Below are 22,993 nucleotides of genomic sequence, written 5' to 3'. Positions count from 1 at the left end.
TGGAGCGTTTGTTTTATTTGAAAACAATCAGGATTTTTTTTTTTGCAATTTTGTCCCCCCTTTTGAGTGTTCACTTGTTTGAATGTCCTTTTCAATTTTAAACCTAACTACTCCATTGTGAGTCCTGGAGGATTTATTATTCTTCATGATGCTGCTTGATCTGGCTGCACTTGAGCCTGTGAAATTCACCTCTAAAATACACGTACAAATTTTACTTCTAAAACACAATTTTATAAAGACACATGACGGCATTACTTGTTGAAAGGCAATTGCTGCACCCTGCCTTGTGTCCCAGTTGATTTGGGGATAATTGCTCCTATTCCTTGTCTGTTCACTGCGTGATAGTGTCTTTCTAATATTGGAATACCCCGCTCAATGGGTCTGCAGCACTCTCAGGATCTCTTTGGTTTGGTCTTTCTGTTTTTGTTTTATCTTCACAACCTAATAACCATATAAGCATCATTATTACTCATTAAACATAATAATTCAGTCACTTAGATAAATAATAAACAATACAATTTTAATTAAATACTGAACCTCCATGTTCTCAAACACGAGCTGTTTTATTACCAAGAAGATAAGAATTCTTAAAAATCAGTAACAACGAATATTTCTTTTAATAGTGAATGGTTTATATATAAGCCATCAAAATGGGATGATAATGAGGTCAACTGATGAGGAGAAAATACATAATTATCAGTAAACATCTTAACTCAGTGCTAGGAATCAAATGGACTGAACTATTTTAAGGCAGTGGAGTGTTTCAGACGCTGCGTTGTTTACATTTTGGTTTTGTTTTCCTTTTTTATAATTTTCTATCGTTTTCATCATATTTAAGCTTATCCTGTCCTATATTAATAAGGAAAATAGAGTTTTCAAAATGCTATAACTTATGGGCGTGTTTGGGTTGGATTTGAGGTTGCTTGAGCCCCCCCCAAAAACGGCCTAATTACGCCAATGTTTACGACCACGACGAGAAGTACACAAGTAGGCTTTATATAGCGTACTATATTAGTCATGTGCTATAATAGGCTTGTTTTAATGCATGTTTATTGTACGTAGTGTTTCACTTATCGCTGTAACCAAGTCACCATTGTGACTGACACCCTGTCATGTTAGTTGCGTTGAAATTCTTATTTATTACCTGTAAAAGTTTTCAGTGCGCTATTCATGTGTTATTTGAATTCATAACAAATCTTTTTTTTCTCTTTTCGCATTAACAACATTTTCATTGGCCAATTTTTAAACTTTTACAGAAAATGTATTATGGCTCCAAAAATTGTCCCCCTCCTAATACTAGTACTCGTATTGGCCATGAAAAACCTAAATCTGTCGATTCTTATTTAAAATAACTCGAATTTGCTGAAGGGGTGCTTTGATCAATCAAAAATGTGAAAGTGTATGAATATTGAATATAACTGAACAGAGAAAATAATTGTGTCAGGCTTCAAACATGAAGTGAGGTGATGCATACATTGGAATGATATGCAATGCCTTGCAACATGGTTTTAATTTATATATATTTTTTAAAAAGTAAACTATAGAATACAGTATTGAATACAGCAGAATCAATAATGGATTGAATAAAGTAAGGCATCAATAATGAAATTCTGTGTAGAATAAATTTGCTTGATAAAAGTACTGAATAACACTTAAAAGTACTGAAAAGTAGGAAACAATACGGAATTTGACAAAGACGGGTGGAAAAAGACTTTGAGTCACTCTTTCAAAAAACAACTGTTAAGATTGGTATTTTTGAAATGCATTATCTATTTTTTTGCAGGAGAGGATGCAAGTGTCTTCAAGTGCTCAGTTTCAAGGGAAACTGAATGCAGCAGAGTGGGAAAGCAGTCATTCATTATCACTTTGGGCTGCAACAGCGTCCTCCTTCAGTTCTCTTCGCCCGCAGGTACTCTCGATATCCTAAAATAATGTTCCGTTGTGTTCTTGTGTTTTATCGCGTTCAGACTCTAGGCGTGTAAGTTTATTTCCTTTAAAGACATTATGACAAAGCTCCTTTGTTTCCATTTTTTTCATTTAAAGCGTCAAATACAAATAGGGTTGTTTTCATTTTTTTAACCTAGAAACAGAATATACTTAGTTGATTGTGCCAAAATGACTATTTTGCACATAAGTTTGTGTACCATTATCCAGGATCTTGATGGGAGCAATCCCATGAGACTGCGTGTCAATTTATCAAACTGAACAATCAATTACAATATAGTATTGTATTGTAAACCTGTGAATATGTCATTGCAGAAGGTGGGGTTTTATTTATTTTTTATGAAAACGCTGAGTACGAAAATAAAGGTGACGTAGGTAGATGGCAGTCTGATGCGGGAATCTGTGGATGCAATTTCAGTGACTTTGATGAGACAATTAGGTGGCTGTGAGCTGTTAGATTTGGCTTTAAAACGAAATCTCCCCTTTGTGTGTAGCGATGGGTACCTGTGGGATTTCGTTGCTATAATATGTAATTTCCATTTTTGTCGTTTTTAATACATTGCTTGTTTTCTTTATAGAATTTGTACAAAATAGATAAAATGTTGGTCTTATTCAGTCCCCGAGCCTTAAGTGGACACCTTGACAGTGTTTCCTGTACCATAGGAAGATTCAGGCATGTGTTGCAGTCATTCTAAGGCTTATATCGAGCTCTTAATTTTTTGCGGATCCAGTTAAAACTTTCCGGGTTTTTTGGTCTTTCAACATTTTGGGTTGCCGACACCATTGACCTGTTTACGGCCATACCACCCTGAGAAGGCCCGGTCTCAGGAATCTAAGGAGGGTGGGGCCTGGTTGGTACTCTGATGGGAGACAGCCTGGAAATACCAGGTCAGTCGGTGAAAACGAATTTCCCTAAGGGGACCAAATGAATTGAATTGAATGAAACCATCACCACAGACTATCTTCGTTTCCAATGCTCGGTCGATCCATTACAAGCTAGATGAGATACGACTGCAGATGGCTACAATTGTGGCCACATTTTCGAGGAATTGTTACCTAATATTCAGCTCAGCCTAAATAATTTTCACAGAGTTGTCCATAACAAACCTTCACTTGCCAAATTAATATTAAGCATTCATATTAAGGTCAGGGCTTCAAACTACGGGACACAAGTTTGAGACCTCTACATTTACTTCCCCGTTTAGCTCAATAACATGACTGGTGAAACGAGGTCAAATGTACAAATCCTATTTAAAACTAACTTGCAAACATATCCACAGACGTCTTGCTCAGGGAAGTGCATTTAATTTCAAGTTAAATGACTAAACACAAAAACCATTGATTTATGCTGTTGGCTTTCAGCTCAATACTTCCATGTGATTTTCAAATCTTTATTTTCCCCACAAGCTCTTCGATACTTTTAATGTGGTGTACATAACTTGGTTGGATGTTCATGAAGTTGTTTTTTCATTGTTTGAAGCACGGATGCATGACAACTATTTTATCCTAACCAATAAAATCCTGTTTCTGGATAACAACATCAGTAACGTTCTCTGTTGGTTTCTGTGAGTATAATACAGGCATAAATACAGTATAAGTACAAATACAGGCTTTTGATTCTCATACAAAATTCTTACACAAGCTGTTATCTTCTACCTGTAGTTAAGAAAATAAAATACATAATATTGGTCTATAGAAGCAGGTCGGTGATCAATATAGATTAAAAAAAAGTAATGGTTCATCCCTTATTGTTTTAATGAATTAAATTGAGTTAACAAAGTGGTTAAAAACATTGAATAAAACACAGGGCAAACCGTGTGTGGTTAAACTTTAACAAATAAGACAGGAAATGATGCACATCAATAATAATACAGTAATTTCTCAACACTGAATCAGAACCCTGTACCTCCTGCTTGCCAGGGAAAGTTTCTCTGTTTAGGCCAAGGGTTTGCGAGCCATATGTGGCTTTTTTGACAACTCTTTGTCTCTCATATTTTTACTTGACTGGTTGTGTTGTTGCAGTATTTGCATGTTTTCCTAAATTCCAGTAGGAGGTGCTAGCAGCTTTTCTTTGGGGTTCCCCTGCTTGTTTATTGCATTGGCGACAGTCTGATTCTGCTTGCTGTTGACTTTCATTGTAGGCTGCTCTGTGAACAAGTTAATAAACATTTTTCAAACTTATTTTTGGGGACAGCTTCTAGATGTATTCTGGGTGAGGTTGGGCCGCATTGGGTTTTCTACACAAAAAGGCTCTGAGTATAAACATTCCACTCTCAAATATGTTTTTTTTTCTCCTAATTTTTTCACGAATCACTTTTAGAATTAAAACAAATCATAAGAATTAGTAAGAAAACCAATGCAACAGTAATACAGAAATGAAAAATATAAGACTTAGAAAAGCCCTATCATGTAAATAAATAAATAAAACATTTTTTATTCAGATATAAAAATGTGTAGGGCTGCATCTACCAATTATTTTGATAATCCATTAATCGGATTTCTTCATGATGTTTTTAATGTCCCCCTTTATTTAATTATTAACGTTTTGGACGGATAGAAAAGCTCAGAACAACAGAATCTTCAATAATATAAAATAAAAATAAAAATCCAAGTGTTTGTCAATTAACTAGGCAATAAACAAAAATACATAGAAATATATGCTATACACCTGCAAATAATTTAAAATAGTCTTTTACTACCACCTTATCCAAAAATCATATTGTATTTGGACTAAGCATAAAAGAAAGAGCTATATACTTCATTTTATTTGTAACGATTTTGAAATTTAAACCCAAAATGTTTTGAACAAGCTTGTTTTTTGGGTTGAAATTTTGATTATGGTAAACATTCCCAATACCAAAATGATATAGAATTTGCTTAGGAATCTGCCCCTTGTGTAGAGTTAAACATGTCATTATTATTATTTTTTTATTTGTACTTTGTTATTTACTTCTTTTCTTATTTTTTTATCTGTACTTCTGCAGCACCTTCCGTCCCCTTGAAAATACTTTTCTTTGTTTTATGATGAAACCGAAACTGAGGAGAGCAAATAACTGCGCCGATTAAAATGGTGTCGATCTGCTGTCAAAGTAAAGCAAGGCTTTTGACTGTCTATAACGATAAAGGCAGTAATAGTAATTAATTAGATTACCCTGTTACTGAAAAAAATAACGCCACTATAGAGCAGCGTTATCTATAATGGCGTTATTCCCAACATGTTAATAACATGTAATAACCTCCTATTGGTCCCATGTGTTCTTTTAGAATTTCAGTCTTTTTATAACGTCTTGAAGAACTGCCGTGGGCATCTTTCTGAACACTCAGTCTTCAGCGACAGAACAGAGGAATCGTCCGCTGTACAATACTTCCAGGTGAGTGTATAATACAAATAAGTAGGTTTCCAATTACAATTTACTTAGAGATTGTCTTCATTTTCTCTCATAGTTTATGTTGTATTTTTAGTCAGGGCTTTAGATTGTCTCTGAAATGTGGCATTCGCTCCTAAATTTTTAAAAAGTCAAGTCATATTTATTTGTATAGCCCTTAATCTCAAGATGTCTCAAAGGACTGCACAGGATTACAATTACACCATCGTCTGATCCTAAACCAACATCCCAAAAACTCAAAACCTCAGCATGAGGAAAAAAGAAACCTTGAAATGGGGCCTCACATGTGGCATTCCCCCTTCCAGGATGACCAGAGTGCAGTAGATTTCGCATTGGGTTAACAGTACACAAAACATTGTGAACATCAATAAAAGAAAACAAGAGGTAATATGTTGAAATTTGTCCAGAAAGTGCATGATACCAATGACGCCTCAAGTCTGTAATAGTCCAAAAAGTCCAAAACAGCAACGATGCAGCTTCCCATCACTGCCGGCTGGTCGATGCAGGCATTGACATGCTTTAGGTCCAGATGCTGGTCCGCTGACTCCTCTCAAATCGTCATTCTCCCTCCTATCACCACCAGCCAGGCAGTCGGAAAAAGACGGGAAAATAAAAAGAGGGGGCCAAGTACAGAGCCCTGTGGAATGCCACAGGGGGACATAAGAATGTTTAGAGGTCAGATTGCCGTACTTGGCCAGTGTTTGAAATAACGTCTGCCCGGCCACCCGGGGCGTGCATCTTTTACGTCGGACGTACAACTTACACAACGTCTCTGCCCGGGTGGCCAACAATTTTTTACATGAAAAAAAAGTATTTCATTTTTCTTTCTTTTTTTTTTTTTTTTTTAAATCAAACGTTTGCTTTATTCCGATTTCGAAATCTTAGTTCGGTTTGGAAATTTCGGAATTTCAGTTTGTTTAGCAATCTGCATACTCTCCAGCCAATCGGAAGCCTGCATCGAATAACTTTGTGCTTCCGGACTTTCCCGAGCATTATAAGGTCGCGCATTTGAATACAATTTTCCAAAGTATACACACAGAGAACAAAAGAAGAATTGATAATAGGTTAGGAATGAAACCAAAACCTCAGCCCCAGAAGAAATATTCAAAACATGCTAACAAAATTGATGACGCTACAAAACGTAAACGTACATTAAAAGCATCGTGGAGAGAGGAGTTCACGCGGCTTGTAGCCGACGACGCAACGCAAACGTTGCATGAATGAAGATGAGTAAATACAGATACATACTGATGGCAGACGGAAAATAGCGATGTCATATAGATGAAATGAATGTTATAAGTAGATTTGTAATAAACTTAAATTTAAAGTGTTGTTCTGTTATATATTCTGATATACAATCCTTAATACTTTACAGCAATGTTTTGTTTTGTTTTTTTTGCGTTTAGTCGTCTTATTGCATTTCAACTTGTGAAAAATGGGGAAGGCAACTTTATGCTCGGTAGCCTAGATGGTAGGGCGCCCGCTCCGAGACTGGGAGGTCGCTGGTTCAAGCCTCGGCCGAGTCACTTACAACATTGGTACTCATGGCCTCCCCGCTTGGCGCTCGGCATTAAGGGTTGGAATTTGGGGGTTTGGTCACCTAATGACTGTACGGGTCAGGTGTATCGACATTTCGTTCTGTGTGCATGGTTACAAAGAATGACAATAAAAGTAAAATACATTCTATTCTATTCTATGGCTGGGCATCACTAAATGAACCAACCCAGCGAAAAAGTTGTTGGGGTTATGTGGTTTCCATGGGATGTTCTTGATTAAGGAATCAATGCATCCTCCAACTCCCTTGCCAAAAGACTTTCTGTGGTGGCAGGTTTGTTTACGTTCTAGCATGATATAGACCTATATCATCGCTGATTAGCTATAAGTGCAAAAGTTTGGTTTGATTCATCTTTCACTGTATCTTCGGCTGGTGGGAATCCTAGATCCCAATGTCACAGTTGTACTCTGCCTGCCCATGGGAACCATACTGATTTTAATTCAAAAGTACCACTTCAGTTCCCGTTTCAAGTTCAGTATGTAAAACAACAATACGTAAAAAATAACGGAACTCAGTTTTCTTCCTTAATTTTAGCCAAAGAAACAAGCCCCTGTTTTGAGCGCAAATGTGCATCTTGGCCAGGGTTGCGAGAGATTTCTGAGCTGTCTGTGATTGTTTTCATCAATGTTTGTTTTAACATTTTTTTTGTTGTTTTTATATTCTGTGTAGTTTTATGGCTATCTGTCACAACAACAAAACATGATGCAGGACTACGTGCGCACAGGAACATATCAACGCGCCATTTTACAGAACCATACCGACTTCAAAGACAAGGTAATAAGATATTTTCAATAATTTTTCATAGAGCTTTGTGATTACAAGCTCTAGCGTGCTGTGTTGATACCCGTCACACACTCAAAAACAGTTAAAAGCTACTGTTAATTCAAAGTCAAGTCTTATAAAAGTGTAGCTTCACTTGGATCTCACGGCTCACTGAATGCCTGGTGGCGCCCTTCCTTTTCCAGGGTACTAGAATAAAATATGCCACAGTGGTAGTGGCAAACAAGCGTCTAGATGTTTTATTTCAACTTGTTATTTCTTCCTTATAAAACAATATTAATACCTTAAATCAGACAGGCGGACAGAGATTTAATGTCCCTGGCATATCTTCACTCAGTCAAGGAGACTTCCTTCATGTGGTGCATGCCCAATACCCCATTTTTCTCTACTCAATCTACCGTATTTTCCGCACTATAAGGGGCACCGGGTTATAGGGCGCATCCCCCAAAAATAAGTTTTTGGTCCTATATTTTCCATACATAAGGCGCACCGGATTATAAGGCGCTACAATGGGAACGTCGACAAAACAGTCAGATAGTTCAGTCAAACATATTACCCCCTTAACTTGCCGAAAGCAGGCAAAAAAGCAAATACGTGTCTCAGACATGTACGGAAACAGTGTCTGGACGATGTCACCAAACAAACGTTTCTTAATTTCCATTTTATTTTTTGCTGGCTACTGTGTGGACAGCAAAGTAAGAATTTTATCGTGCAGGGAAACGGGGTTCTTTACTGTGCATATGACAATAAAGACTTTGAATTGAATTTAGTTTAAAAATAGACTCATCACAGAAACATCAAGATCGTTCTAAAACAAGGTACCGGGAAAATATAAAGCCGCATAGCTCACCTAAGTTCTCTTGCAGCCTTCACGTTCATTAATGATACGTAACCATGGTCTTCTTAACAACCGTGAATGTAGTAAATCTAGGAGAGTAAAATATTTACAAATACAGAATAGTAAAATATGTTTTCTCTATGCCGTAGTGCAACCCAACGTGTGATTCACATTCATCTTTTTCGGCCAATTGCAGGCTTTGTTTCGCCCCTTTAGCCTATGCGAGCCTGTAAATGATAAAAAGGATCCGCCCTCTTTACCTCCGAATAACTTTAGCCAATAGTGACTGATTTAAATGATGATTGACACATTGGTTAGGTAATGAAACGCCGGTATATAAATCCCAGCATACACCGCGGACTACTTCGCCTTCGGGGGGAAATCTAGTCGGCGGCTGCTTGCTTTAGTTGCAAGACTTTGCGACTTAATATTGATCCATATATAAAGCGCACTGTATTATAAGGCGCATGGTCAGCTTTTGAAAAAAATAAAGGCTTTTAGGTGCGCCTTATAGTGCGGAAAATACGGTACATCACATGTGACGACTTAGGCCCACGGGCCAAATGAGGCCTGCCACATGATTTTATATAACCTCTGAAACAAAGCTGAGAAGCACAAGAGAAAAATCGGATGGATTGCGTCAAATACTTGCAGTTTTATATATGTCCACTTGATGTTGGCAAAACTAGGCGCTACTCAAAAACCATTTTAGCTGTATTTGCTAAATAATCAACTAGAGAACGTTCAGGAAACCTATGTGTTTCGGAAGCGCTGTTTAAGGCAATACCCAAAATACAATTAAAACAGCACCTGCGCGTCTTTGCAGAAGTTTAAAAAAGCTTTTGCTCCTTTATATAATAGATATCAAATCTAACAGTAAAGTTCCCATTTACAGGTAAACATTTTCATATGAAAATAAAAAGCAGAGATACTTTAAAAATAATCAAATACATTATATAAAATATTGCTTTGATTCCTTTTTGTTTATTTTTTATTTTTACACATATACAGTTAATAAACACGACAAACCTTAATAAAGGAAACATACTGAGGGGGAGAAAAAAACCTCAATTATTTAATAATCAAATCTTTCACCCCTGAATCACAATTTAATTGTGAGCCTCTGAAAGTCCCTTAGCCCTCCAGTAAAGGCACATTTCTTGTGCCATTTATTTACTGGCGCGGCCCAGTGAAAGTGGTTTTTCCTACCATGTGGCCCCCGTGCTAAATGAGTTTGACACCCTTGATCTACGTTATTTAACAATTTCATTATCAGTTCTGCCTGTATTTTGATGTAAGTAGTCATCATGTTTCAAGGAAGCTGTAATTTGTTCCATACTTAAGATTACGTCAACCAATTACTCCCATTCCATGATTGTTCTGGGGAGTGGTAAAGGATACAGATTTCTCCATTAATTCAGCTGAGGCGAGTAGGGAGGGGCTCCTTATTTAACTATTTTTTGCATGTGTTTGACTCTATAAACACAGAATCTTAAATTAAAAACGGAACTCTCATAATTTTTCCCATTTTTTTAGTAATCTGTGCTACAAAGAAGGTTGTTTTCAGTAAAAAACGAGGATTTTGATAACAATTCAAGGAAAACCTATTCTAAAATGAGATGTTTCTTGCAGTTTAGCACTTACCTGAACTGATTTAGCGCAACCAATTGTATGCCACTATCCAGAGAAGGACTGGGAATCGTGCACTTCCATGAACGAATTGGATCATCTGGAAACAAACGTTTAATCTGACGATTTTATCAAACTTTCGATAAAGAATAAATGAACAGCCTTTTATTGTCGTTATACAAGTATAACAAAATTGTAGGGGTGCTCCTTTCAATGCAAGTAAAACAAATTAAAAAGCTAAAACGTGCAAAAGGGAAAAAAAACATTAAAAAAATGAATATATTGATGTTACATAATATGTATGTGCATATTCATAGTGGCAGTTGTACAGAACATTATGCTCATGAACGCTGTAGATGGGAGTTCAGGATGGTAATGGCTCCCGGAAAGAAGTTGTTCCTTATTCTATTGACCAAAAGGCTACTCTGCATTATTTCTCCAGATTGTGCTAGATGTGGGCTGTGGCTCTGGAATCCTGTCTTTCTTTGCGGTCCAGGCAGGAGCAAAGAAGGTCTATGCTGTGGAAGCAAGCACAATGGCTCAACATGCTGAGGTACATACTGAAGAAATATTAAAAAAAGAAAAAAAATACAGTGGGACCTCGCGGTTCCACGTTCGCAGGTTCAGAGCTTTGCGGGTCTAAAAATAATAATAATATTAATAATAATAATAATTAAAAATAATAATAATAATTTTAAGCATTTTTTGAAGGGTCGTCACTACTTCGCGGATTTTCACTTTTCGCGGGTGGTTTTGGTCCCCATTAACCACGATAACCGAGGGATTACTGTAGTGATATGACTTTAAACTGCAATATGTCACACTCAAAAGCGGGTAAACTGTTGAGGTGTCCTTAAAAAGTTGAAAGTAGAATATTTTCTATGATTAAGTATGTGTTAACAATGCCCATCAGAGTTCAAAAAGTCTTTATAATTTTTTTCCCACCTCACCTATCTGGTTTCTTCCGACTTGTCAAGTCAAGTCACATTTATTTTTATAGCTCTTATTCACCAAATGTCTTGAGGGACTACACAGACCACAATTCAATAATCCCCTGATCTGAAACCAGTATGCGGTTAAGGAAAGACTAAAAAAAACCTCAGCATGAAAGGTATGAGCCGAAGGACTTGAGACACTGCAAAAATATTGTTTATGTACACATTAAAAGGTTTTGATCCCAACACAGATCCCTGTGCAACCCCACATTAAATACAGAGATTGTTTGAGCACAAATGTCCCATGCTAACATATTGTTCCCTGCCTGGTAGGTAACTTTGTAACCAATTTCCAGCTTTTCCCCGAATTCCATATTTTTCTAACGTACCTATTTAAATTGCCTATTCAAATGCCTTTTAAGATGTACAAAAATACGCTTTTAACTGAGCAGTTAATAATGGTTCCAACATCTATTTCGCCAATATGTCCTCTTCAGGTGCTGGTTAACAGTAACCGTCTTGGAGAGCATGTTATTGTTGTACCAGGAAAGGTGGAGGAGGTGACGCTTCCAGAACAAGTTGACATTATCATATCAGAGCCCATGGGTTATATGCTTTTCAATGAGCGGATGCTGGAAAGTTACTTGCATGCCAAGAAATTCCTCAAACCCAACGGTAAGCTATATTTTAATAGCAAAATATTTGATCAGTTTATGTTTTTGTTTGACATGACGATATAGTACATTTCAAATTATCTGTATGTTTTTCTCTATTTTGTTGTTGGCAGGTAAAATGTTTCCTACCATCGGGGATGTTCACCTTGCTCCGTTCACTGATGAACAGCTTTACATGGAACAATTCACAAAAGCCAATTTCTGGTGAGGTGAAAATTTAGTAGCAAAACATATAGTAATCAGTGGTTCCCAACGTGTTGTGGTTGGAAGGCAAACAAAGACATTTCAGTCTGAATATAAAATATCACAAGGTCGTTCATCTGGGCAAGTTTTAAAAAAATATATTTTTAACATACCCCAGACACCAAAATTCGGGTGAAACGATATTGAAATTTGGTTCCCCTAAGAATTTAATTAACTCTGAGAACTAAAATTGAAATGATACAAAATGTGCAAAAAACGTTTAGTTATTAACCACAGATAACACTATAAAATGTGGATTCAACCATTATTTAAAATCAACCTCTATTAACATTTTGGTTGATTGTCTTTACATTGAAAATAGTCTAAGGACTCAACATTAATTAAACACGAAATCATAATCAGGGTTCATGTTTGGTTTAATTTAAATTGAAATAGTCTGTTTTCGAATTTTAATTCACCATTATATTATTCAGAATCTGCATGTAATTATTATTATTATTATTATTATGTAGGTTTAAGCTTTTTTATCCCATACAGTATATCATATAGTTGCAGTTTCAATAATAATTTTTCTGGTTCATTTTTTGCATACCATCACAGTGACAATCTTAAGGAAATAATCTTAATTTAAAAGTTGTCTAAATTGTTACGTGCACATGCATTTTAGGGATGCAAGATAACTGTTCTTTCCTGCCGATACCGATATCATCACCAAAAAAAACAAAACAAAAGTAATTCCCAACAACCCCTAAGGTATCAACACAAACTTCTTTATCAACCGCCAAAAGCTAGAACCGGTCAGCAAATATGTAGGTGGGGTGCGAGTTTGACATATCCTTAAAAAATTGATGCTAGAGCGTTTTTCCTTTAGAATGTGATAACAATGCCCAACTGAGTTAAAAGAGCCCTTATGCTTTGTTTTTCATGTCAGCTATCTTCTTTTATCTTACTTTTATTAGGTGTGGCTGGGGCGGAGGAAACCCAGAAAAAGATGAAATGGGCAGTTTATTTGATCACGTCTAATAAATACACGCAATTCCTGTTACTCTGCTGCCATCTTCTGGCTTAAAGTGATTGTTCTGATTGATTGCAGCCTTAAGTTTTCAAATGCCACCGTCTACCGTATAAATTTCTTGAAGCAGTGCTATTAAAAGAGGGGTCAGGATCAGAAATGAGAATAAAACCCATCCATAGAGACAAGACTATTACGGTGAAATAAAAAAAATCAGATTCATTAAGCTCTTGTCACCTCCATATTTTACGCTTGCGAGTCATGGACTCCTACAGCAAAGATGGAAAGGAAAATCCAGGGCATGGAGATATGATGCTACAGGAAACTTCCAAGGCATCAATTACAAGCCTGTGTGACAAACAAAACAGTGAGCAACACCATTCGGGGACACATTGGACCCTACAAAGAACTGTTAACAATTCTGCATTGATGAAAACTGCAGTGGTACGGTCATGTCACAAGATCATCAGACCTGGCCATGATAATTCTCCTGGGCACTGTCCAAGGGGGCCGACGAAGAGGAAGACAAAAACGAACTGAACTGACAACATCAAGGAGTGGATAGGTGCCAACTTTGTCACGACCTAAACTCAGACCAGGAGGGTTAAGAGATTGTGAACTGCTAACCAATAAATTCCTCTGGAGACCAATAATGATAACTTAAATTTGCTTCTTAGAATTGCAGAATACGTAATGGACTTTAAAAAAATAATAATAATTTAGAAAAATAGTGTTAATATCCCATCCTTGTTTTCTTTCTTTCTTAGGTACCAACCTTCCTTTCATGGTGTAGATCTCTCTGCATTGCGGGGAGCAGCAGTGGATGAATATTTCCGCCAGCCAATTGTGGTATGTTTACAATGGATCTTCAATGTTTAGACTCCAGTGTGGTACCTTTTCGGGTCATTATAGTAGTAATTGAATGCTCACACAAAATGCACCGAAAAATGCCATATTAAATTACATGTGGAATCACTAAGACACTCGAGATGCTGTCATGCAGTTTTGTAGGTTCTGGTTTTTCCCCCCACACTATTTATGGGCCACGTAAGCGAAAAGGAAATGGACGCCATTCCACCAACATACACAATACATTGATTGACTAAGACATATGATGAATGGTATGCAGTGCAATTATTTGGCTTACTACCTCGAGATGTTGTATTTTTTTGTTCACACAAGATAAGGTTCGAAGAGAAAAATAACAGAGTTGGGTGAGGAGACGTTGTTGAACTGAAGTTTAAAGTATTGTGGATGCATTTTGCATGCATCTCTTTAAACCACTTAGTTAGAGATACCATTTGATGTTACAAATTATTTTGCATGAAGCCATGCTCCGAACATTTCATGTTAAGAAATTCAAAGTTAAAAAACTATTGATACACGTATTTAAATCTGAATAATATAATAGCTAATTCTACTCACGTATGTAGTTTTTTTTTAAGTTGTTCAATTCGCTTATTTATAGCTTTATTGATCAGATTTTTTCAAGTGCATTGTGACAATAATCAAATGAAAAGTAGTGAAATAACATTTAGAAGCAAAACAATTCCTAAATAAGTCGCAAGATATATTTTTCACAGTTTTGTGCGCTTGTTAAGAGTGGTGATGGCCTTTTTACAGTGGTTATGGATATTAATTTATGGCTAAGCTCAGTTTTCCATCCCTAGGACACCTTTGATATCCGTATCCTGATGGCCAAGTCAGCAAAATACACAGTCAACTTTCTGGAAGCCAGAGAAGAAGATCTGTATAGGTATGTGTTTATGCCTTTTTGGTTCTGGGTGTGCATGAAGTTAAAAAGGATGCTTCAAAAATAAGTTGCAACTCAAATCGCTATCCTTGAAGTGAGGGTAAGAGTCAACCTCAACCCCTAACCCTGCCAAAATTTTGTTTTTAAATATACAACATGAAACTTAAACTTTTTGCTTATCTTGATTTTTTTTTTTTTAAATCCAATAATGTTATGGAATTTTACATTTGTATTAAGGTGAACATTTTGTTAATTCTTATGTAAAAAATAATTTGCACTACGTACTCAGTGTTCTCGTTTGCCCGCGTCCCTGCATCCTATATGCATCATTTTTGCTGGGGACGCATAGTCTCAAATCAACGTGTGTCCCCAGGACGCAACTTTTTTGACACAAAATTGTCATTACTACCCAATTAAATTTTTTTAAACAGATTTACCGCACTCCAAACTTTTCGTCAGGCAGATCCGACAGATGTTGTTTTGGTCTCGCTGTTCGAGTTTTCGTCTGCACGCCGATCTCGAGTTGTGTGGTGAAAAGTCCGTCTCTTTTTAGAGGAACGGCTTTTTCAGCTCAACTCATTCAAGAGAGCCTGTTTTCAAACGCCTCTCTTGCTTTGATGCATTATATTACAAATTATTATGCTGTATAAAGAAGTTAAGAAAAAAAGCAAGTATAAAAGGAGAAAATCAAAAAAAGACAGGTTTGTGGTTATCCCTTTAATCGGTATATTACCGACAATAATTTGATGCAGAAAATGAATTAATAATTTGATGATTAAAACTGAATGAATATATAGATTTTTATTATGTATTTGTCACCGATTTACAATTTCAACCTCGATCACACTGAATTTTGGGGACCCATAGATCTCTGTTGGGATCCATAGATTTTTGAGCATGTGAGTCCTCACTCATCACTTTTCAGAGGTAAAATGAACACCGCGTACTATATATTATTTAATCCAATTGTTTTAATAAAACAAAAAAAACAAAAATCTATAATACTGAACCAAAAACAAAACAGCAGTCTTTATTCTTATTTTTGAAATACTTAAGATTTTTTTTTTAAATTTATTACAGTGTGAAATGCCTAATTGTGAATTTTTCAAATGTGACCCGGCTCACTTTTATACAGTCTTTTAGCCGTTACATGTCCGAGCTTTTACAACCGCGGACTGATCATCCAGTGACGGTAAAAACCTGCTTGCAGATGTGGCCCGCTGGCCTTGGCTTTTGTGCCTTCAAGGGACAGGGTGTATATTTTAGCGCCTCTTAGTGATAAAAATAACTTTATTAGTTAAGAAAAGAACACTGTTGATTTGCATAATAAGCAAAATTTTATGAACTAACGTACAACTTACATTTTTTAAATACTTATCGAGAAGTTAGCATTTATTTTACATAACATGAGCCTCACCTCAAGAAAGCTAAGATTATTGTCCGCCATCTTGCTGCTACAGGTACCCGTAATTCTTGTGGCTGTGCAAAAAAATCATATGTAAAATGGTGTGTTTCGATCACTTTTGAGACTCTGTAGTTAGTATTTTTCCTCTAGTGCTTTTAGCACTCATTTTCGGTTGCGCTATACCTTACAGTGACAACAAGTGGTCTATTAATACTTATTGTGCTTAGTGAGCTATTTCTTCTTTTCTTAATTGTGACACTTTCCACCAATAGTAGAACTTAACCTACATATTATTTCAGACGATTCTGCTCAGCAATTTTTAGGTTTCAAGTGGTTTCTTTTCAAGTTATAAACTTTTTGCCTCTCTTTAACTCCATATATGTGAGTGAGACATGATGCTGGTTTAATAAATGTTTTTTTAACTGTATTTTTTACTATTTCCCTCTTCTTTTAGGATAGAGATCCCTTTTAAGTTCCACATGATGCACTCAGGCCTTGTCCATGGTCTGGCTTTTTGGTTTGATGTGGCATTTATAGGATCAGCGTGAGTCTCATACCTCATTATACCTACACATTCTAAAATTTGCCATGGTCTTTGGTGAAAGACATCGTTAGCTTTAATTTGTATGTCATGTTGTCGTTATTTATCTATTTAATTCAACTACATTTGTTATAGAAGCTTATGACTTGTTTTCTCCTCATAGTATGACAGTTTGGCTGTCCACCGCACCTACAGAACCTCTTACTCACTGGTATCAGGTACGCTGTTTGCTGCAGTCTCCTCTCTTCACAAAGGCAGGGGATACGTTGTCTGGCACTGCAGTTCTCGTGGCCAACAAGAGGTATGGTTGCCGTCTGCTAATAAGGAAAAAAGCAACACAGAAATTGGGTGGTGTGCATATATTTAATGTACAGTTGTTAGTTACTGAGGGATGGGTACCTTTTTCATTTGATTCATCACTCTTCCATTCTGGGTAGCTGTGAATCAATACTGCTATGACTTTTATGTGCTTTTCTTCACTACTCAGTCTCATGAAAAAGGAGGTTTTACATGCTCGCTCCGAAATTTAATTACATTCTTAATTCATTTTGCGATATCTTTTTTGCTTTTTCCCAAAAACTCAATATCAACTTGAGACAAAAGTGTCCAAAGCAAGCAAATGGGTAATCATGCTAGAACATTTCAGGGACTTAAAAAGAAATGGTGAGACTGGAGAAATATTTTTAGAAAATCCCAATGGCACCATATTAACAGATCCATCAAAGAAAATCAATAGCAACCTAAATAAATACAACAGAAGATCCAAGTCTTACAAAATAGGAGCGCTCGCCCCAATTCGCCAACCCAATCAATTACCGTACTTTCCGCACTATAAGGCGCACCTACAAGTCTTAATTTTTTTCAAAAGCTGACCATGCGCCTTATAATACAGTGCGCCTTATATATGGCTCAACATTAAATCGCAAGGTCTCGCAACAGCCGCCGACTCAATTTTCCCCCGAACGTGGAGTAGTCCGCGGTGTATGCTGGGATTTATATACCGGCGTTTCATTGGCTAACCAATGTGTCAATCATCATTTGAATCGATCACTATTGGCTAAAGTTATTCGGAGCATCAGATAGGCTAGAGGGCCGAAACAAACCCTGCAATTGGCCGAAAAAGATGTGTCAATCATCCGTTAAATCGATCACTATTGGCTGAAGTTATTCGGAGCCTCGGATTGGCTAGAGCGCCAAACTAAACCCTGCAATTGGCCGAAAAAGATGTGTCAATCATCCGTTAAATCGATCGCTATTGGCTGAAGTTACTAGGAGCCTCGGATTGGCTAGAGGGCCAAAACAAACCCTGCAATTGGCCGAAAAAGATGTGTCAATCATCCGTTAAATCGATCGCTATTGGCTGAAGTTATTCGGAGCCTCGGATTGGCTAGATGGCCAAAACAAACCCTGCAATTGGCCGAGTTTAGCAATGGCGTAGCAAGCTTAGCAAGCTTGCTAAAGTACGCCATAAAGAAACATGTTTCATTAGTCTGTATTTGTACGGTAAATATTTTACTCTCCTGGATTTACTTCACTCACGGTTGTAAGAAGACCATGATTGCGTATCATTATTGAACGTGAGAACTTAGGTGAGCTATGCGGCTTTATATTTTCCCGGTATCTTGTTTTAGAACGATCTTGATGTTGCTGTGATGAGTTGAGTGAATTAAACTCAATTCCAAGTGTTTATTGTCATATGCACAGTGAAGTTGCGAGTGAAAAAGAAAATAGAAACTAAGAAATGTGTGGCATTTCTTGAATCCCAAGACTTTCCGAATGATATTTGAAATGATGCATTTGAGTAACATCGTACAGACACCGCATCCGCACGTGTCTACGACACTTATTTGCTTCTTTGCAAGCTTTGGGAATGTTAAGGGGGTAATCAGTTTGACTGAATCATCTGACTGTTTTGTCGACGTTCCCATTGTAGCGCCTTATAATCCGGTGCGCCTTATCTATGGAAGATATAGGACCAAAAACTATTTTTTGGGGGTGCGCCCTATAACCCGGTGCGCCCTATAGTGCGGAAAATACGGTATTTAATTATTACAGGAAAAAGAAATTGTCCAAAGACGAGACTAATCACATTGATCATGTAGAAATCTAATGACAGCCTTTTGTTTTATCCCCCTTTTTTTTCTCCATAAATGTTGAAATGGCCAAACAAACGATGACAACAAATCAAAAGGAAATAAAACATGTACAAAAATTGTTTTTTTCTCTTACCCAGAGGAGGGAGGTAGAGAGCCAAAGAAATGATGATAATGACGGTTTGGATTTAAAAAATGTAGGCTCTTACCTCTTCATATAGCACACTCTGTAATCAGTCAGGACCCAGCAAAGGAGCTCACTTTTGAAACAAAAGCAAATAAACTCGGTGCGTTGTTGATTTTGGTTAGCAGCAATCAATCAATGTCTGAAGTTAAATGCAAAACTTATACCTTATTTCTTGTGCTTGGGCTGCGTGTATTGATGTTCTTAAAGTGACTGATGTTTTGCGATGTTTGCAAAAATCCGTAGAACTATACGTTGCGTTTTTTTCATAGTTTGGCCGATGGGGTGCGACGTATACTCCAGATGCGACTAATATATGGTTTTTCTTTCTTAATTGTCCATTTTTTGGCTGATGCAATTTATACTCAGGTGCAATTTATAATCTGTAAAATACAATAATTAATAAAAAAATATGCACCGGGGATGCGAAAATTGCAACACAATATGGTGAGAGAACACGGTCATTCAACAAGTGGGAAAATAATTTAAGTATCATACATAATGGCTTCCTTTGTTTTGTACGTAAAGTTTATAGGTGTATCTGTATTAACTGTTTTCTTAAAAAATCTATTTCAACAGACAAAGTTATGACATCAGTATCGCTGCACAGGTTGACCAAACTGGTTCAAAGTCCAGCAACCTCTTGGATTTAAAAAACCCGTTTTTCAGGTGAGATTTAACAAAATGTATCTAAATGAGCAGCCTAACGTTGAAAATTGACTCTGTGGGAGTTTCTTCCGAGGGTTTTGAAGCAGAGTCTTCAAAAGGGGTTTTAAAAAAAGTTTTTTTCTCTACCCTCCCTAAAAATCGTTCCGAATTAATAATTGAAATAAATAACTGTTCATTGTCAATTATAGTTAAATAAATGGAAATACAAAGCCACATGATTCTGCAAAACGCAATATGGTCATGCCGAGCAGGCATAGAGTGTCAGTTATGCACAGCTGCCATTACAGTACCCTCTAAGCTGCGCGCGTGCACAATTGCGCACTGCCCAGTCCTCAGCACACAAGAAAATCTATCCAGCGCTTAAAAATCAGGGCTTGAAATTGCAAAATAAATTCCCTAGAAAATTGGCCAGGATTACAGTGCATGCAGGTTAGAACAATGTGTGGTTCCTCTGTGTGTTTTAGACCAGGTCATTTCAACATAATATCAACATGAGATTGAGTAAACTAATGTAAGCGCGCATGTTAACTGAAGCTGAAGAGAAGAGGGTGGGGGTGGGGAGACTTGAGAATAGTAGGTGATAAAGGAGATTATCCTTGGTGTTGAACTGGTGGATGCACCCTGTATGTAACATTCAGTAAGTTTCTGCATTTGCATAATGTGTTAAACATGTTTGTTTTTGCTTGATGGTTAAAAAACAACTTGACGTTTTAGCTTCTGTTGTGTTGTCAAACCCAACATGAGTCTGACTGTTAACATTTACATGAAATATTCTCTCCTTTTTCAGCTTATCGGTTGCTGAAAAATCTGGTGTTACATTCAAATTTATATCAAGTCAATGTATTTGCCAGCACTACTTTCACTAAAAAGCGTGACTAAAAATACCTCTGTATTGTACAATCGACTAAATAAATCCACAAAATGTTAGCATTATGTAAATATACTTTTTAAAAAACGGAAATGCCATGTCAAAGTTGTTGTAAAAAACAACATGTTTGTAGGCTGTGCAACCTTTCCAATAGTTCATTAACTAATTCATGTCATGATAATGATTTGGTTGCCGCGCGCAGGGTTGATGTTGCTCACATTGTTCCAAGCAATGCTTAGACTTTGTGTGATTGCTCAGACCTGTGGAAGCTGAGAGGAAACATTACAACCATGTAAAAGTATTTTGCTATACTTGTATAATATTTTTTAATGGCAGATGCCACAGTCAAGTCGCTGGAATTTAGCATGTTTTGGAGATTTCATAATATTACTGTATTTAAAAATGCTATTCTTATTTGAGGTGTTCAAATTTTTCAGCTTATTTTGATACTTGTCTTCCATAAGTGTTCTGTTTTGCCAAAGTGCATATGTGTGGTTACAGATACACGGGTACCGCCCCAAATCCTCCTCCCGGGTCTCATTACAACTCCCCCTCGGAAAATATCTGGAACACAGGTGTGGGCTACAGCATGAGTCAAGGGATGTCCTTATCAGGTAAATAACTGACATGAAGGTATGATGTCAAAATACCGTATTTTCTGTACTATAAGGCGCACCGGATTATAAAACGCACCCCCAAAAATAGTCTTTTGTGAAATATATTTTCATAACGCGCACCTGACTATAAGGCGCATGACGGTAAAACTAATAATGGCGTAAAAAAATCATCAGAAATGACTGAAAACATATTTCATAGAACATAAAAATCCTCCTGAGCTCTTGTTCTACCACTGAAATAATTTAATTAATGGCATTAAGTATTGTATATTTCCATTTTATTTAATGTAAATTTTGGCCTATAAAGCATGCTGGATTTTAAGATACACCTGCAAATTTCTGACAATTTTAAGTTTTTTAGGTTTGCCTCATAGTTAATAATAAAAAAGGCAAATAGTTTAGTGATTTCATTCCTGGGAACACTGCTCCAAAATGTCCTCTCAATTTCTAAGGATGAAGCTATTGCTAATATTGTTCTAATACAATATTAAAAATGTTGGTGGTGCAGTGCTCTATTGCCACGATAAATTATGTCTCAAAAAATTTGTGGAGTTCTGGTACCATGGTTGAGAATTAAAACCAAACAGGCTCAAAACAAAGCAATAGCAGAGAAAGATCTTGTTAAATCCAGAACAACTAAGATTGTCTATACACTCAAACATGATTCACGCCTGTGCTAGAGGCTCATAGCTCCTTTCATAGTTTATTGGCAAAGTTTGCATAACATTTAAATATTTAACAGATTTCACCTCCAATATCGCAGTTGTTAATTGGGGAGCAGTATATTTTCCTATCTTGACCAGCACACATTGGCCGTCGAGACTGCAGCAATGAGAGAAAATACATGAAAATGCTGATCACAACATGGTCATCAACTGTCCACAATTCCAGTTGCAAGGTCAACCTAATTGCACGCAAAATGAGCAAATTGGGCGTAGCCATGTTTTGACCTCATATAAATTTGGACGGTTGCAAATGGAGCCACGAAGAAGGAGTCCAATTAAAAAAGACAATTAAAAAACACAAGTACACACCCCGCCATGAATGCGACTTACATGAATGTCACTTCTCACGTGATCCGCCCTGTAGCAATGCAGGAGTCTGTCACTTGGAGCCCAGAAGGGATAACAGCTGGAACATTAACCCTTTCTGGTCGTCAAACAATCAACTGCACCCCCATGAGATACACTTTTGTTAAGTTTGAGGGTGTAAGGCAGGGGTGTCCAAACCTTACGGAAAGTGGGCCTGGTTATGTAAGCTGGAAATGTGTAAGGGCTATTCAGCCTTGCACTCTTTGAATAGTCTTTTATACATTTACCTGCTGTCAAAGGCTTGCAGTGCTTGGCGATCAGCGTTGCTACCGATTAGCTCGCTTTCGTAGCATTTTTATTAAACTCGCAGGGTCTCGTGAAAAAGTGCTGTTGTTCTGTTATCACAGCTTCCAATTGCTTCACCTTTTCAGGGCATTCGACTTCAGTTAGATTTTTGTAGTTGGCATGTTTTGACTGACCTCTTGATATTATATTCTTTCAAAACAGCAACAGTCTTTTTGCAAACTATTTAAACGCCGTTGTTTAGGATTCTCCAAGTTCCACTCGTCCAGAAATCTGTGGTCCTTTGTCAACTTTTGTTTTCCTACTTACAGTCGGCATTTTGGAAATGGGGTGGGCTAAATTGTCACAGAAAGCCAAGGGCAAGGTGGCCAAAGGGCTTCTGCCTTCATCTGGTAAAATAGTGATTTTTTTTTTTATTTTTTTTTTTTTTATTTTTTTTTTTTGTACAAATTGATTTTATTCTGTGTTTAACATTAGACCGATTTCATGACAGAGGCCGCGGACTAGTAAAACTTTGATCATGGGCCGTAACTGGCCCCCGGGCTGTACTTTGGTTTTGCCTGGTGTAAGGA

The 22,993-nt window shown here is 37.0% G+C and overlaps 1 protein-coding gene across 4 annotated transcripts in view; it reads left to right on the top strand.

Annotated features, from left to right (window-relative positions):
- carm1 (coactivator-associated arginine methyltransferase 1) overlaps positions 1-22,993 on the top strand; it is a 37,023-nt gene that overhangs the window by 3,909 nt on the left and 10,121 nt on the right. For all 4 annotated transcript variants that reach the window (XM_088344901.1, XM_088344900.1, XM_088344903.1 and 1 more), the window contains exons 2-13: positions 1,784-1,909; positions 5,209-5,315; positions 7,555-7,659; positions 10,575-10,685; positions 11,565-11,742; positions 11,855-11,945; positions 13,725-13,806; positions 14,628-14,713; positions 16,570-16,659; positions 16,820-16,957; positions 19,513-19,602; positions 20,972-21,084. In XM_088344901.1, the coding sequence (XP_088201027.1) occupies positions 1,784-1,909; positions 5,209-5,315; positions 7,555-7,659; positions 10,575-10,685; positions 11,565-11,742; positions 11,855-11,945; positions 13,725-13,806; positions 14,628-14,713; positions 16,570-16,659; positions 16,820-16,957; positions 19,513-19,602; positions 20,972-21,084 (1,317 nt within the window). The remainder of the gene's footprint in view (positions 1-1,783; positions 1,910-5,208; positions 5,316-7,554; positions 7,660-10,574; positions 10,686-11,564; positions 11,743-11,854; positions 11,946-13,724; positions 13,807-14,627; positions 14,714-16,569; positions 16,660-16,819; positions 16,958-19,512; positions 19,603-20,971; positions 21,085-22,993) is intronic.

The sequence above is a fragment of the Urocampus carinirostris genome, chromosome 1 (genome assembly GCF_059441175.1).
Source record: "Urocampus carinirostris isolate Australia breed hairy pipefish chromosome 1, RoL_Ucar_1.0, whole genome shotgun sequence".
Classification (NCBI taxonomy): Eukaryota; Metazoa; Chordata; class Actinopteri; order Syngnathiformes; family Syngnathidae; genus Urocampus; species Urocampus carinirostris.
This window is presented reverse-complemented; position numbering and strand designations above follow the sequence as displayed.